The sequence below is a fragment of the Chrysochloris asiatica genome, unplaced genomic scaffold, assembly GCF_000296735.1.
Source record: "Chrysochloris asiatica unplaced genomic scaffold, ChrAsi1.0 scaffold00453, whole genome shotgun sequence".
Classification (NCBI taxonomy): Eukaryota; Metazoa; Chordata; class Mammalia; order Afrosoricida; family Chrysochloridae; genus Chrysochloris; species Chrysochloris asiatica.
Window position 1 is genome coordinate 1,026,987 of NW_006408971.1, and position 17,854 is coordinate 1,044,840.

The following is a 17,854-nucleotide window of genomic DNA, read 5'->3' on the forward strand; positions in this document are numbered from 1 at the left end:
CTTCCATCTCAAAACTGGCTCACAGACAACATTCAACTTCCCTTCCCATTTCATTGATGCCCTGAAGGGCAGGAATGGCTCAATATCTGACCCAAGAGTGGCGTTTGGGATGCATTTCACTCAGATAAGAAACCACCGCTGTGCTTGCCATCATCAGAATTATTCTTCAAAGGACATTTTCAAGTGGGGCCTAAGAGACTGGAACACAGGGAGGGAACATTTATTTGCCTAGTGGTCCACTCAGACTCCAGGCCAGACTTGCCATCAAATCCAGGCATGCAATAATGAGCTCTTTATACATATATATATATATATCACTTTGTAAACTTTCACCCAAACTACAACAAGCAGTTCAAAAGAAAGAGAGGAATGGTGAGGTGTGATTTCAGAACTGCATACAGAGCAGGTGAATAACCTATGGGGAGATCAAACCATAGCCTCCCGACCAGGAAAAAAAATCTCATCTTCTCAGTTTCCGGCACTTTACCCCCTGACTCTTCAGGACTCTGAAACCCAGAGCAAGCTTCTCTGAAAACCCTGTATGATGTGGCTAAAGGAGGACATCCTGCCATCTCCCTCCGACCATAACTGTAGGGTGGTGGACCACCGCTCCTGCCCAGGCACTGAATCTCTTCTCTGACATTGTCCTACACATTGACCCTTTGTCCTAATGTCCCTTCACATCTGGTTCTGCAAGCTCCTCCTCAGCTTCAGCCACCGTCTCTAGAGAAGACTCACGAATCCATGTCAACACCCCAGGCTATCTCCCCATGGTCATTCTGAGACCTGCCGCCTGGGCATGTCCATCAGGCTGCCCGGCTAGTGACTACAACTCAGACCATTCAGACACACTCAGCTTGTCCTCAAGTCCATCTTCTCTCAGAATGGGTGTCCTCATATTGGATGCAGAACCTGAAGCCCCAGGCCTTAGGTTTTCCATGCCACCACCACACTGATGCACACTTCAGACGTGAGCCTTACTCTCATCACTTCAAATCCCTATCCGAAGGAGTTGGTGGTGGCTTCCCACAAGCACTTAAGTACCAGGCTGAGACAGAGAGAGGCTTTGAAAGCAGAAACTTATGTCTGGGTTACCAGCTACGTGACCTTGGGAAGGTTATGTACATGTTGTCAGTGATGTTAGAACAAGGATTACAGGTGATGGATGTAAGCTGTCAGGCCCACAGTGGTTTTCGTTGTCATCTCCACTCAAGGTGACCTCAGGTACAACCAAACAAAACGTTGTCCAATCCTATACCATCTTCATGGTCATTGGTTATGTCCAAGTCTATTGTTGAAGTCAATATGTATTTTCAGTGCCTTCCAGCATAATGTCAGGCAATATTCTGTATTTTTAATATAATTAATACATAGGGTATTTTGGTGCTATTTTTAACACAAATCACCAGACCTTTCTTCTGAGTTTCTCTCAGTCTGGAAGCTCTGGTGGCTGGCCCTGCTGGTCGAAGAAATGCCAATAGAATAGCTCTCAGTATCACAGCAACACCGAAGCCAGCACCATACGGCACACTGGTTGTTAGTTAGTGGAGACAGTTATTAGAGGTCAACAAAACCACTTGTATGTTCCCATTACATTTAAAGCATAGAAGACATTTTGTAAATAAATGAACAAAAAAGCATAGATATCAAGAAGGAAGAGTTCTAACCCATTCCACTTGAATTAACAGTTTTAAATGTCTGTAGAGAACAAGGTTCTTCTCCTAAATCCCCAAATGTGCCTACTCTTTTCTTACACGTGCCATTCCCACCATGGTTCCAGCGGAACAGACCATCATGGCTGAGTGAGTCCATGGCTGTGGAAGGAATGTCTTCAGTGGCTCGTTTGAATTCCCTTCTGCTCTTTGCGCAAAGTCACAATAAGTAGTCCTCAGTGACTTGAACAGTGTTGTTGCTGTTGTTCTAACTCATAGTGACCCTATGTGGCACAGAGTAACACTGCCCGGTGCTGTGCCATCCTCACAGTGGTTGGTATGTCTGAACCCAGTGTTGCAGTCACTGCGCCAATGCATCTCACTGAGGGTTGTCCTCTTGTTCACTGACTCTCCACTTTACCAAGCCTGGTGTCCTTTTCCAGGACTGTTCCCTCCTGATAGACAGACAAAGTCTCACTATCGTCACCTCTAAGGACATTCTGACTGTACTTCTTCCAGGACAGACTTGTTTGTCCTTCTGACAGTCCATGTTTGAGAGCTTGCCATATTCCAGGTCCTGAGTTCATTACCGTGATGACATCACAATCTGTGTGGGATACTGGTTCTGGTGTGGTGCTGTGGATAAACCCTGGACCGCTAGGTTGTTTTGAAATGCAAGATTGATGGTTCAAACTCACCAGTCACTCCTCAGAAACCCTATGTTGTTGTTAAGTGCCGTGGAGTTGATTCTGACTCATAGCGACCCTTTACAGGGTTTCCGAGGCTGTAAATCTTTATGGGAGCAGAAAGCCTCATCTTTCTTCAGCGGAGCAGCTGGTAGTTTCGAACTGCTGACCTTAAGCTTCACAGCCCAAATCATAACCAGTACGCTACCCTATCCAGGGTCGCTATGAGTCAGACTGACTTGATAGCAGTTGTTAGGTACCAGCAAGCTCGTCCCAACTGAAAGCAGCCTCATGAAGAGCAAACTGAGACACTGCTGAGTTCTGTGCCATCCTCACACCCAATGTAACAGCCACTGTGTCAATCCCTCTCATTAAGTGTCTTCCTCTTTTTTACGGATACGCCACCAAACACTATGTTCTTCGCCAGGATTCATCCCTCCTAATACCACGTCCAGGTTTATAAATCCTCAGTAGCCTCAATGAACTAGGTATACATTTTCCCCTATTTTAGATAAGAAATGCTTCCAGAAGTCACCCAGCTGGGTGGAGCTGGGATTTGAACTCAGTTGGTTCAGGGCCAGAGCCCACACTGTTAACCATTCACTATTACCAACTCTCTCTGCTTCTTTTCTTCCCCGTCAACTGCATTTGCTTATTCTTGTTCCTGTGCCCTCTTTGACATACTTTGAGCTCCCCATTTTCCAGGGACAAGAATAGAGGATCACAGAGTGGTAGAAGAATGGATAAGGGTGAAGATTTTGATGTCCCACAGCCTCTCCTCCTTGCCAATCCTGGGCAATTCTTGAAGTCCACTAAATCTCAATGCAGAATAAAAGCTAGAATGCTCACTACACACTGATGAAGCATCTAATAAAAAGTGTTTATCACTTTGCCTGTTTAATAAGTAGGTGATGTTGCAAATTACCACCCACTTGGCTCTGATTCATGGTGATCTTGTGCATAACAAAATGAAACATTGCGTGTTCCTGTTCCACTTTTATGACCACGGGTATGTTTGAGTCCAGCTTTGCAGCTGTTAGGTCATGCATGTCATTAAGGGTTTACCTCTTTTCTCGGACCCTCTACTTTATAAACATGATGTCCTCTTCCAGTGGTTGGTAATTACTGACTCAATGCACAAAATAAATAAATCAAAGCCTCATCATCCTTGCTTCTAAGGAGTTGTACGTCTTCGAAGGAATCCATGGTCTATTCAGTATTTCTCACCAACAGCACAGTCTGAATGCATCAAACCAGATCAATGTTATTGATTACAACGATTCAAAATAACAAATAAGAGACCATCACACTAGATGGTCACTTGTGAGGGTGTAAGCGTGTGTCATATGCCAAGAAATCTGTGTTGTGTGCACATCCAATAAGCTGTCCACCCTGGTCACATGCAGTTACTTTGGAGTTGCTTCCCCCTGAAGGCATGTCCATCTTTAAGAATTTCTTGCACCATTGTTGCCAAGACAGTTGTGGTTTGAAAAAAAAAAGGAATGTCTTGGTCCAAACTTACATCTACAGGTAAAGATGAGAATCTTAACTTCTTGTGTCTTGATGTACTCAGGGTTACAGAGTTGATGAAAAGGCAGCTGAAAAGGCTCGATGGGAAGAGGCCTCCAAAAAAACAATCAAGAAAACCACCAAACCGTGTCCACGCTGTCATGTACCTGTTGAAAAAAATGGTGAGTCTGGGCAGAGCAAAAAAAATGGAGGTTGAATGAGTTTTTTATAGCAGAGTATCTGCTGCCTGGCTGCCTGGTTACAACAGGCAGGGCATCTGGGGGGAGAACTTGGTAACTAAGTCACCGAACAGATGGATTGAAGTCGCCCAGCAAGAGTGAGAATCTCAGTTCTGTCCTGTCAAGCATCTTAATGTCCTAAATCTCAGCTCCTCATCTGTGAGAGAGAGATCATGATCCAAACGACCACAGCGGGTGGCTTTGAGAATCACAGGGAATGACGGGTTTCAGTGCACTGCTGAGCCCAGTAGCTGGCATATGTCATGTGGAGACCTCGTGTACAACAAAATAAGGCATTGTCCAGTCTGGTGCCATCTCCACTATCAGTGACTTACTTGAGTTCATGGCTGCGGCCACTACTCATTTCAGACGCCTTCAAACCAAGGGAGTTCCTTTTCTAACACTGTATCGGACATATGCTCTTGTCACCCAAAGGGCTTTTATTGTCTAACTTTATAAAGTAGATTACCAGGCTTTTCTTCCTAGTCTGGCTGAATCTGACCACCTTGAATGAGGGCATTTTAAATGCTGGTGGCATAGCTTCCAGTTTCACAGCAACATGCAACCAATGGGGCAAACTGACAGATGGGTGGTGGCAAATAGGAAGTCCTGTTGTTAATGATGGAGTCCTGGTGTGGCGCTGTGGGCTAAGGCGCCAGACTACAAACCGTTTGAACTGCAAGGTTGGCGGTTCAATCTCACCAGCTGCTCCTTGAAAACCCTATACAGGGTTGCTATGGGTCGGAACCAACTCGATGGCACTTCACAACAATACCAACATTGTTAATGATAGCCACTTTGCATCTGATTGCTGTCTACTGCTCTAAGCAACCAAAGAGAGAGAGAGAAAATTCCCAGTCCAGTATTTCTCAAACTGTCCCCAATGGTCCTCTATCCCACAGCTGGTAGTCTATAGTGGAAAGGGGGGAGGAGGGCTCCCATAGCAAATAAATTTGGAAAGTAGTTCTTATTCAAGCCTTCCTCGTGGATAATCATTATCACCAAAGCAAGTCTTACGGAGCACTTACTATATTCCAGACATTGTTCTACAACATAAAATCATTCAATCCTCACAGCAACCACCCCTGATAAGCACTGGACTGCTAACCACAGATCAGCAGTTCAAATCCACCAGCCGCACCTCAGAAACCCTATTCTAGGTCTCTATGAGTCAGAACCGACGTGATGGCCGTTAACACCAATTCACAATATACATGTACATTAGCATATTATAACATCTCAGCATTCCTCTGAAAGACACCTGCTTAATGTTGTTTAACCAGCTGGTTTCCAGCTGTATTTGGCCATGAAACTCTTTTTTCAGACCACACCTATTAATATCCCTTTGACTACTAGACCACACTTGAGCATGGTGTTTCTGTCCCAGCTGTGGGATAGAAGGTCACTATTGAGTAGACGTCTGGGGTGGCACTGTAGGATAAGCACTGGACCACAAGGTCAGCTTAATCTGCAAAGTCAGTGGTTCAAACCCACCAACTGCTCCTCAGAAACCCTATACAGGGTTGCTATGAGTCAGAACCAACTCAACGACACTTAACAACAACAACAACATGAGTTGACTCAATGGCTCTACCACAGTGGGTTTGGGGTTGGAGTTGGGATTATGTTACTGGAGCCCCAGAGTGATGCAAACAGTTAACACAGGTGGCTGATAACCGAAAGTTTGGAGGTTTGAGTCCACGGGGAGATTCCTCAGAAACAAAGGTCTGGGGTTTACTTTTTTTAAAAAAACAGTCATTGAAAATCCGACAGAGCACACATGGGATTTCCATGGAATCAACAATGGCAACTGGTTTATTACATTGGTGTCAAGTCAATTCCAACTCACAGTGACCCTTCGGGACAGAGCGGTGACCTTACAGGACAGAGTGGTGACCCTAGGGACAGAGTGGAACTGCCCCACAGAGTTTCCAGTGCGGTCGTCTTTACCGGACAGCTACATCTTTCTCCCACCGAGTGGTTAGCAAGGAAGAAATGAAGCACATACCGCGAGGACTTCTGAGAAATTATTTAGGGTCCAGATAGGTGGCTCTGGCAGGCTGCGTGGTGGCGTGCCCTGGCATCTCTGAGCCTGCACACTGAGATTCACCACTTATCCACAGCTGGGTACTAGCTACACCAATTCCACAACATTTTGTGTTGTGAAGTGCCATCGAGTCGGTTCCGACCCATAGCGACCCTGTACAGGGTTTCCGAAGGTGTAAATCTTTACGGGAGTAGAAAGCCTCATCTTTCCCCCGCGGAGCGGCTGGTAGTTTCGAACTGCTGACCTTAAGGTTCGCAGCCCGATTCATAACCACTACATTATTTGAAGTTAAATTGTTGTTGTTGGGTGCTGTCAGGTCTACTTTGACTGATAGAGACCCCACATGACAGAGCAGGACAAGAAACCCCACAGGGTTTTCTGGGCTGCAGTCTTTAACAAGCAAATCACCAGGTCGTTCTCCTATGGAGTCAGTGGCTGGTGGGTTTGATGAGCACATAACCATTTGCATTACTGGGACTTCTTATTTGATATTCCACCTACTCCTCACTGATCAACTATCTCATTATCCAACATTTCACATTCACAGCAAGAGTACAGAAAATCTACTATCCAAGTATTTTGTGCATTAACGACACACATCTGGCGGTAAGGAATGCCACCGAGGTGCGGGGCGAGAGCAATGCTCATTGTGATGATTAAGCTTGTGTGTCCATTTCACTGGGCCAGACTCTACATGGTTTGGCAGTAGTTACACAAAGGGACTTCAAAAAGCTTGTTGAAAAACGGAATGAAAAGATAATGGAATTTTTTTTAGCAAACTATTTGAAGCCCCCTGGTATAATGATGTAATTGTTGTTGTTGTTGTTAAGTGCCGTCGAGTCGGTTCCGACCCATAGCGACCCTGTACAGGGTTTCCGAGGGTGTAAATCTTTACGGGAGTAGAAAGCCTCATCTTTCTCCCGCGGAGCAGCTGGTAGTTTCGAACCGCTGACATAAAGGTTCACAGCCCGATTCGTAACCACTACGCTACCAGAAATGATGTAATTAGACAGTTATATAATGATGTAATCTGACAGTTATATAATGCTGTAATTTGACAGTTATATAATGATGTAATTTAATGGATATGTAATGTAGAAATCATCGGACAATCTCTTTGATATCCCATGCGAGTAAAGTTTTATTAAAGGTAATACAGAAACAGCTGCAAGCATACATTGACAGAGAACTTCCAGAGGTTCAAGCCGGATTCAGAAGGGGCTGTGGAACGAGGGATATCATTGCTGATGTCTCATAGATCTTGGCTGAAAGCAGAGAATATAAGAAAGATGTTTACCTTTGCTTTATTGACTACGCAAAGACTTTCGATTGTGTGGATCATGACAAGCTATGGACAACATTGCGAAGTATGAGTATTCCAGAATACTTAATTGTGCTCATGAGGAATCTGTACCTGGACCAAGAGGCAGTTGTTCGAACAGAACATGGGAACACTGAGTGGTTTAAAATTAAGAAAGGTGTGCAACAAGGTTGTATATTCTCTCACCATACTTACTCAACCTCTATGCTGGGCAAATAATCTGAGAAGCTGGGTTCTATGAAGAAAAACATGGCTTCAAGATTGGAGGAAGAATCATTAACAACCTGCGATATGCAGATGATACAACCTTGCTTGCTGAAAGTGGAGAGAACTTAAAACATTTCTGATGAAGATGAAAGATCACAGCCTTCGGCATGGATTACATCTCAATGTCAAGACAACAAAAATCCTCACCACTGGACCAATAAACAACATTCTTATCAATGGAGAAAAGATTGAAGTTGTCAAGGACTTCATTCTTCTTGGATCAACTATCAACACTCACACAAGCAGCAGTCAAGAAATCAAACGATGTATTGCATTGAGCAAATCTGCTGAACAAGGCCTTTTTAAAGTGTTGAAGAGCAAAGATGTCAGCTTGAGGACTAAGGTGCACCTGACCCAAGCCATGGTATTTTCAATAACCTCATATGCATGTGAAAGCTGGATAGTGAATAAGGAAGACTGCAGAAGAATTGATGTTTTGAGTTATGGTGTTGGAGGATAATATTGAAAGTACCACGGGCTGCCTAAAGAACCAATAGAGCTGTTTTGGAAGTGCAGCCAGAGTGCTCCTTGGAGGCCAAGATGGCCAAACTTCGTCTCTCATACTTTGGACATGTTGTCAGGAGGGACCAGTCACTGGAGAAGGATATCATGTTTGGTAAGGTGGAGGGTCAGAGAAAAAGAGGAAGACCCCTAACGAGATGGATTAGCCAAGTGGCAGCATTGATGGACTCAAGCGTGGCAACAGTAGTGAGGTTGGCCCAGGATCGGACGTTGTTTTGTTCTGCTGTGCATAGGGTTGCTATGAGTCGGTACCGACTTGATGCCACCTAATAACATTAATGGTGTAATTTGAGGGTTATATAATGATGTGGTCATCTTCCATTTTGTGATATGATGTGGTTATCCTTTATTTTTTGGTGTAAAGCCAATTTTCACATAACGACCTGAACTTTTAAACCTAACCATGTTGTTAAGTGAGGAGCGTATACTCAAGTGTATACTCAAGTTCACACTTGACCTGCCCTGCTCAGTGACCCTGATGCCTCTCATTGACCAATGGAGCCCTGCTGTCATCCACCCAATCTAAAGCTTTCACCACCCAACACCCACAGGTGGGGGCGGTTTTGTGCCATGGAACCGGTTCAGACTCCTAACAACCTTGTATATGGTTTCCCAGGCTATAAATCTTTTGGGGGCAGAAAGGCTCATTTCTTTCCACATGGAGTGACTGTTGATTTGAGCTGCTTACTTTGCATTCAACAGCCTAGCTCATAACCCACTACACTCCCAGGGCTTCCTCAACACCTACACAGACCTTTCTAAACTTGAAACACTATTCCACCTGTGATGTAGAGTCAGGAGCGCCATCTTTAAGACGAGAAACCAGATGAAGTGCCCGTACAGCTCTCCCTGCCTTCTCCTTGTTGAGCATTCAGTACATCTTAGCAGGTAAGAGCAGCCTCACTGTGGGCTGAGACCCAGCTGTCTTGTCAGAGGGTCTCAGTCTCTCTTCCCTTAGGACTGTCCTCTGGAAGCATCTCCATTAAGACAAACAAAAGATGCTGGTATTCCCAGAACAGCAAGGACCACTGAGGCCAGCTGAGTCTCCAGCTCTGGGATCAGTGGTCTCCCCAGGGGAAAAAACTAGGTACCCAGTTAGTCATTCTTCTTCCTTTGCATATGGCAGACTCCAAGAAAAGGCAGTGGGTTGGCGGGGGTCTCTGTGTGTGCCCATGAATCAACACAGTTGAAGGAAGGCACTTTTCTACGCTGACTACCGCTCCACTCCCGAGCTGGGCTGCTGTTGTCTTGCATTGAGCACTGCAGGTTTCAGAGAAAGGATGTGAAAAGACCCTTCACTGGGAGTATCTGTGATGGTTAGTAAGCATGGGCCAGAGTTCCACTTCACTGGTGCTTCCGAAATGCATATTAAACAGTGAGGTACCATTATATTACCGTTGAAGATGTTAATTTTTTAAATTTTTATTATTGTGTTTTTAATGATAATCCTCAAAGATGACAATCACACAAATTGACCTAATGTTATTAGAAACCACTTTTTTAGCACATCTAAGATTTCTAATATTCACATCCTCTGACCCAATGATTTTGCTTCTGGAAATCTAACCCTAAGAAATAATTTGAAATACTCGTGCAATAAAGATACACGCGCACACACACATTTGAGGTTAAAAAAATGCGCATTACAGAATCATTTATATTGAGGAAAGCCTGAAATCCTGTAAATGTTCAATGTTATCAATACACTGATGCGTTCATCATGCAGACTTGTTCCGTATAATCAGTGTCCTCAAGTAGGAAAGGAAGGAACTTGTTTATACTGGTGGTGTGCCGTGGAGTCGGTTCTGACTCATAGCGACCCTGCATAGGGTTTCCGATGCTGTAATTCTTTATGGGAGCAGAAAGCCTCATCTTTCTCCCATGGTAAGATTGATAGTTTCGAACTGCTGACTTTGGGGTTAGCAGCCCGACTCATAACCACTACGCTACCAGAGATCCTTTATATTGTGATAAACCCATCTGATAAAGTGTTATGCAGGTCCGTGTGGCTGCATCACTAGAGGGTAAAGACACAGACTCTGGACTCGTACTGCCTGAGTTAGAATCTGGGTTCTGCTACGTCTACTGTCCTCTTCTACATAATGGGGTTCTCATCGTGGAATACCTTAAAGAAGTGATGCAAGAAGGAAGAGAGCTAATCTACCAAAAGCACTCAGAACATAGCAAGTCTCGGTAAGCATCATATGTTTTTCATGTTTCAGGAAGAGGAAGGTCAGTGGTTCAAATTGTTCCTCAGAACCCCCATACTGGGTTGCTATGAGTTGGAACCGACTCCACGGCACTTAACAACCACAACAAGTACATGCTGAATACTGTGTGATCCTAAGTGTAAAGTATTAAAAGTGTCATTGATGAGTAGCATCCTTAGGTTCCACGCATCTGTAACCTTCTGCTGATTTTTACAATAAATCAAAAGGAAGTATAAATATATGGGGTTTAAAATGTATTTAGGAGTGCCGATGTGATGCTGTAGGAAAAGTCAGTTTGAACTGCAAGGCTGGAGGTTCAGGCCTACCAGCTGCTCTCAGAAACCCTGTACAGAGTGGCTGTAAGTCTGAATTGACTCATCAGCACTTCACAACAACAACAATTTTTTAAAGTTTTCCTAAAGCTGATGCCTTCAAGTTGCAGCTTCACGAAGGTCCATAAATTAGTGGAAGTTCTTTTGCTTGATTTCTAAGAATAGAAGTGAGGCTGTGCTGAAGCGCTTGGGAAGTTTGGCCAGAAAGAAATGAGTTACCAAGATAATTGGTTAAATTGAATAATGGAGCACATTCAATTTTATATACAATTCGGGCAAAAAAAAATTGGATATCCAGAATTCGCCTGGATATGCTGGGAAATTACGTCCGATGTAGATCTCTGTAGGAATCATACAGGTAATTTCCTCTTGACCTCCCTGAAGACTTGTTGTCAAGCCCCAGGAGCAAATAGTGACTATATTGAGAAGGTGAGAGTACAAGAGGAATCCCAGACTAATCTCCAAATAGGTGCTGCAGACCCTGCTCTGTAGGGGAATGAGTGTGAGGCTTGAATCCCAAATCTCCACCATTACAAAGAGAAAATTCTGAAGCTGCTAAGGGTATCTATCTCCCAAGGTGTGACACCGGATGAAGTGGGTGGGATAACATACGTATAAACCAGAAACCAGGCCCTTTGCTGCCAAGTCAGTTCCAGCTCATAGAACCCTCTAGGGCAGAGCAGAACTGCCCGGTGGGGTTTCCAAGGCCATCAGCGACAGAAACAGACTGCCACACCTTTCTCCCTCGGAGCAGCCAACAACCTTTCAGTTAGCAGCCAACACTTAAGCACTGTGCCAATATCTGTACACCCTCTGACGGTGGTGGCTGTGCTGTTGAGTTGGTTCTATTAGTGACCCTATGTCGGGTTTCTGAGGTGTGTTTGAACCGCCGACCTCTAGGCTCAAACAGACCCTGTGATCCACTGCTTACCCTACAGAGCCATTCCAGGACTCCTGTATGATGGTGTTAAGGGCCATGGAGTCCGTTCTGACTTATTTTGACCCTGCATAGGGTTTCCAAAGTGGGTTTGAACCACCGATGCTGTAGTTCACAGTCCAGTGATTATACCATGGCGCCACATGGGGACTCCTGTTTACACCCTAGCATTATGCACATCGCCAACAACTTGCTTGGCCATGTGGTTGCTGAAAGTGAAGAGGACTTGAAACATTTACTTATGAAGATCAAAGAGCAAAGCCTTCTATATGAATTACAACTCAATGTAAAGAAAACAAAAATCCTCACCACTGGACCAATAAACAGCATTCTTATCAATGGAGAAGAGATTGAGGTTGTCAAGGACTTCATTCTTCTTGGATCAACTATCAACACTCGCGGAAGCAGCAGTCAAGAGATCAGATGACGTATTGCATTGGGCAAATCTGCTGCACAGGAACTTTTTAAAGTATTGAAGAGCAAAGATGTCAGCTTGAGGACTAAGGTGCGCCTGACCCAAGCCCTGGTATTTTCAATAACCTCATATGGATGCGAAAGCTGGACAGTGAATAAGGAAGATCGTAGAATTGATGCCTTTGAGTTGTGGTGTTGGAGGAGAATACTGAAAGTGCCATGGACTACCAAAAGAACCAATAGATCTATTTTGGAAGAAGTGCAACCAGAGTGCTCCTTGGAGGCCAAGATGGCTAAGATTTGTCTCTCATACTTTGGACACATTGTCTGGAGAGAACAGTCGCTGGAGAAGGATGTCATGCTGGGTAAGGTGGAGGGTCAGAGAAAAAGAGGAAGACCCCCAACGAGATGGATCAGCCAGGTGACATCATAGATGGCATCAAGTATGGCGGTGGTAGTGAGATTGGCCCAGGATCGGACATTGTTTCATTCTGCTGTGCGTGGGGTCGCTATGAGTTGGTTCCGACTCAATGGCACCTGACAACAACAACAACAACATTATGCACATCAATAAATGTTAGTTAGTTGAGCTTTGACTCACTTACCTTTTGAGCACTGTGTCAGAGTAGACCTATGTCTAAAAAGGAAATTGTGTTTAGTAAATGAGAGAACACTCGGCCATGAGATGGATTCGTACAGAAACTTCTACAATCATGGTAGTGATCCTGAGGACGGCTCAGGATGGGTGACGTGTCATTCTGTCACATGTAAGGTCACTGCCGGTCAGAGTCCACCCAACGCCAACTCACGTCAGCGGCAACTCTGTCACCTTAAATGAACTCTAACTGCCACTGAGGAACCTATTCCCTATAAGATGGAGCCTGCTGCCCTACTCTTGGTTTATAGATTTTACCAAGTCAAATAACACTAAAGAAATGACAAAAATTAATTGCAGGAAGGAAATAGACTTCTAAATTATTAAGGTAAAGTCAGGAAGAATGAAGTTCTATGCTACCCCAACTCCTGTTTTATGAATTTTGCCAGACAAGTAACCCTAAAGACATTATAGGGGAAAAAATAATCATAAGGAAAAATATACACACATTTAAATTATTAAGATGAAATCATGAGGAATGAACTCAATGTGAAACGTGAATTGCAGGTTTCCAAATTCTATTTCAGTAGACTGAAACACAAGTCAGATTTACAAATCTAGCGCCATCCCAGTGAAAGTTACAGACCTCCACTTAATCATTTCTTAACAAAAGCCCTGACGTAACGTCATATCATCCTTTCTGACCTTTTTCGGATACTTGTAATCACAAATATGGCTTGTGATTATTCACTTAAGAGCCCTGCTGTGGCACTGGACCACAAGTTCGGTTTAAACCTTAAGTTCAGCAGTTCAAACTCACCAGCCACTCCTCAGAAACCCTATTCAGGGTGGCTATGAGTCAGATCCAACTCAACGGCACTTAACAACAACAACTCACTTAGACATTGATTTCTTCACTACCAAAACCAAGCTCGTTGTCATCTAGGAGACTCCATGCATGCCAAGCAGACATCACCTTTCAGAAACAGGTGGCCAGGCCGTTCTTCCAAAGCACCTCTGGGTGTATTCAAACCACCAACCTTTTAGTTAGTGTGTTGTTTTCAAGTGCCTAATCATTGATTTGAACTCGTAGCAACCCTGTATAAGGTTTCCAAGGCTGAAAATCTTTGCAGGAGCAGAAAGCCTCATCTGTCTCCCACAGAGCAGCTGGTAGGCTCAAACCACCAACCTTGCAGTTTACAGTCCAGCGCTTATACTGAACAGCCACCATGCTCCCTTTAGTTTGTCAAACAACTGAATAATTGGCACCTCCCAGAGACTCCACTTTCTAGACAAGCGTGTGCTAGGTGTGAGAAAGTGTTTTCCAGGTGTGTGCTCTAATTCCCACAGCACTGTGTTCTCTGCTGGTTCCCACAGGCGGATGCATGCACATGAAGTGTCCCCAGCCCCAGTGCAAGTTCGAGTGGTGTTGGAACTGCAGCTTGGAATGGAACCGCACGTGCATGGGTGACCACTGGTTTGACGTCTAGCGCCAAACGGCCATACTGCCAGCAACCCGGGTTTGAAATGCACCGTGTACAACCACTGTCTGCTACTATTTCTCTGTTCAAACACGCACACACATCTCAGGTTCTTTCCCAGACTGCAAAGACAGAATCACAGGAGTAGCTCTCATCAAAAAGAGCAGAGCCCTTGGTACTTTCAAGCCTCAGTAACACACACATACCCCGCCCGGATTAAAGTACAATTCATGAGTTTGGTGTAGATTGGTGTTCTTGAGTGACGTGAAACTAGACTGGAAAAGCACACGCAGACATTTCTCTGGTTTTGACGCACAGTAAATATTGTGAAGAAACCATCAGGGGAAAAAAAATGGGGTTTTCTTTGTTTTGTTTTTGTTTTTGTGGGATGAGAGATTAGTTCTCTTGTAAGACTGATTGCAGTGAATTCTCAAAATTACAAGGGGGCTTTTAAAAATTCTTGGGAAAATGGAGTTGAAAAATAGAATTTTTCCACGAACTTTTGGAAGCCCCCTCTTATATGCATGCTTTAATAGAAATGAGCTCATTTACGTTTTCAGAGTGTACCTATTCTCAAAGAAGCATATGCAACAATCAAACAAATTACTTATCCCTGTGAATTTGATCCTAATAAATTACGCTGATGAACTAGAATGCATAAATCAGCTTGTCAACTAAGTGAGGAACTATGAAAGTCAAATTGAATGTCGAATGTCAAAATTACAGGGAAGAAATCAGAATGTTATGTACTCTCCTACTTCATTATTTTCCATCTTAAAAAGAAATTTCCTTTCCTGAAAATGTTACAAACTGTCTGATCAGATTTTCAAATATTCATGTTGCCACTTGGGTAATTAGCAAATGCCTCTCTCTCACTGTGAACTTAATGGACAAGAGATCTATGAGGAGATGGCATTGGGAATCTGAATCTTTTAAGAAGTAGTGTTTCCAAAGTGATCAGATTTAAAACATGCCTACTTCTGTCCACTGGAGCCCTGGTGTGACACTGTGGTATAAGCACACGACCGCACGGTCAGTGGTTCAAACTCACCAGCTACTCCCCAGAAACCTTATACAGGGTGGCTGTGAGTCCAGTGGTCACTTAACAACAACTTCTGTCCCTAAGAAGGGAGTATGTGGCTTCCGCACGCCCATGCTGTACCTCCAATCTGCAACCCCCAGGGGGCGCTATACGTCCAGTGGACATTCACACTGGACCATTTCCTCCAGTAACACGGATTAGAGTGTTGGTCAAGTTTCCAACATTTTTTGGGTTTTAAGCATCAGCAATATATCAAGCAAGGAGCTCTGGTAGCGTAGTGTTTACGAATCAGGCTGCAAACCTTAAGGTCAGCTGTTTGAAACTACCAGCTGCTCCGCGGGAGAAAGATGAGGCTTTCTGCTCCTGTAAAGATTTACAGCCTCGGAAACCCTGTACAGGGTCACTATGGGTTGGAACTGACGGCACTTAACAACAACAATCTATCAAGCAGGTGCATACTGGATGCAACAAACTGCATTTTCAACCACCCAGTGTGCGGATAAAAAGCACAATTCAGTTGGGACTAAATTGCCCGTCTTTGCAGAAAGACCATCCATATAACTGAAGATTTGATAAGTCTCTTCAGCCCTTGGAGTATATTTGGGTTCAGGGAATCTGGGTACCCTGAACTCTGTGGCAGGACTTCTAATTTTAGGGTCTTGTCCCTAGGGCGTCTGTCCCTCCTACCTTCTTGTTCTTTCAATTATGCAAACCAGTCCTTCCTGCTCTACCTTTCCCCTCCAGAGACGCTGTACGTGGGCCAGGTGGGATGTTGTGACTTCAGGGGCCTTCTCCTGGCAGAAAAGCTCACTACCCGAACCTGGCCATAGGGGGCCACACCCATGCCAGGAAGGCTAAAGCTCCTAGAGAAAGAATAGAGAAACCCATGTCTGTACGTGATGTCCCATAAACGCGGAGGACCAGACCCCAGCCCAACAGCCGGCATCAGGTGCTGAATCTTGAACCCAATCAAGATACAACTTTAAGCAAACGACACCTCCTGCCGTGCCGTTCCTCACTGTGACTTTGACCCACACGGCGTTTCACATCACAGCTTTGTTTGAAAATGATGGTTTAACTCTTCCCTCCTTCCAGAGGCGTGTGACTTCTTGAGTTTGCAGTATACATGCGCACACACACACACACACACACACACACACACTCGCTGTTTGCCTCAGGTGTTTTAGGCCATTGTAGAAGTTTCTAGAGCTCTTTAGCGTTCCAGTGTGGTATTTTCCTTTCTTGGTGGTGATCTTTTTTTCTTCCTGGATAGAATGATAATTCTCACAAATTTTAAAGAAAAAACAACCACTAGATATGGTCATGAATCATAAGCAGTATTCTTTCAGCATGTATCCAAATCTAAATAGATCAAAAGGCTACAAATGAAACCTGTGAATTATAAAAAAATACCTGACAACGATTTCTACGTTTGTACTTGAATTGTCAATAAAAGCTTCAAAAGAACTTGTGGTTCCATCTTTGAAGATGTATTTTCTTTTTTGAGTTTTGGGTGAAAGTTTACACAGCCATTTAGTTTGCCATCTGACAGAGCCTGCACACAAATTGTTCAGTGGTATGAGTTACAGTGATCACATGTTAGCATTCTCATTGTGTTCTGTTTGTTCCCTTTCTTCTGCCCTCCTCCCTTATCATTCACTTTTGCTTTTAAGAAATTGTTGATCTGTTGATGTTTTGGTCTCATTTTGATGGAACAGAATGCAAAGACATATTTTAAAACCTATTTTTTAAAAAGCCAGACAAATACGTAGAGAACAGAGAACTCCCTGACATTCTGTCAGCCTGTCCCCTGAGATCACCTTTTAGCAAAAGAGCAGAGTGGCACAGAAAATAAAAGTTGTATTTTCAGTAACTGTTAACAGTGTGGGCGGAAGTGCAGATGGGTCAGTGGGAGTCTCTCTCCCACTGAGAGATGTTGGTTTTTATCTCTCTAGACTCAGAGCTCAAAGTCACTCTGGGTATGTTTTGTTTTTCTTTTTAAACTGGGTAGTTTCCTAAGGGTTCGAACATTTAAATTATAACCAACAAAAAGCAAGTCCTCATTCCAAAGAATCTCGTAGTTACTGTCTGTCTGTCTTTGCTATCAAAAAACTTTCCTGATGTAAATGTTTGAAACAGACATATTAGCTGGGGAAAGATTTAAAGCACTTCAGTCTTTTCTTTATCTCTAAAGTCCTGCAAAGATGCCATGATGGCGTAGCAGGCAGCTAGCCGCAAGCTCAGCAGTTCGAATCCACCAGCCACTCCTCAGGAGAAAGATGAGTTACTGTAAAGATTTATGGCCTTGGAAATGCAATGAGTTGGAATGAAGTCTAGGGCACAACACCACCAAAGTTTTACACGCAAAAGCTAGACCACGAATAAGGAAGAGCCCGCAAGAATCGGTGCCTAGGAAGCACAGTGTTAATGAAGAGTATTCGATAGATCATTGATTGGCAGGAGAGTGACCAGATCTGTTATGCTCCTTAGAAGTGAGGATGGAAAGACATTGTCACAAATGATACGAACACATTGTAAGAAGGGACCAGTTCCTGGTGAAGAACATCATGCTTAGTAAAGTAAAGGGTCAGTGAGAAAGA

At 44.0% G+C, this 17,854-nt stretch overlaps 1 protein-coding gene across 1 annotated transcript in view; it reads left to right on the forward strand.

Annotated features, from left to right (window-relative positions):
- The window catches only part of PARK2 (parkin RBR E3 ubiquitin protein ligase), a gene marked incomplete at its 5' end in the record, with an annotated part of 1,031,565 nt that extends 1,017,344 nt beyond the window's left edge, over positions 1-14,221 (forward strand). Inside the window, 2 exons of the mRNA XM_006877276.1 lie at positions 3,912-4,029; positions 14,109-14,221. Of these exons, the coding sequence (XP_006877338.1) occupies positions 3,912-4,029; positions 14,109-14,221 (231 nt within the window). The remainder of the gene's footprint in view (positions 1-3,911; positions 4,030-14,108) is intronic.
- Between the last annotated feature and the right edge of the window lie 3,633 nt (positions 14,222-17,854).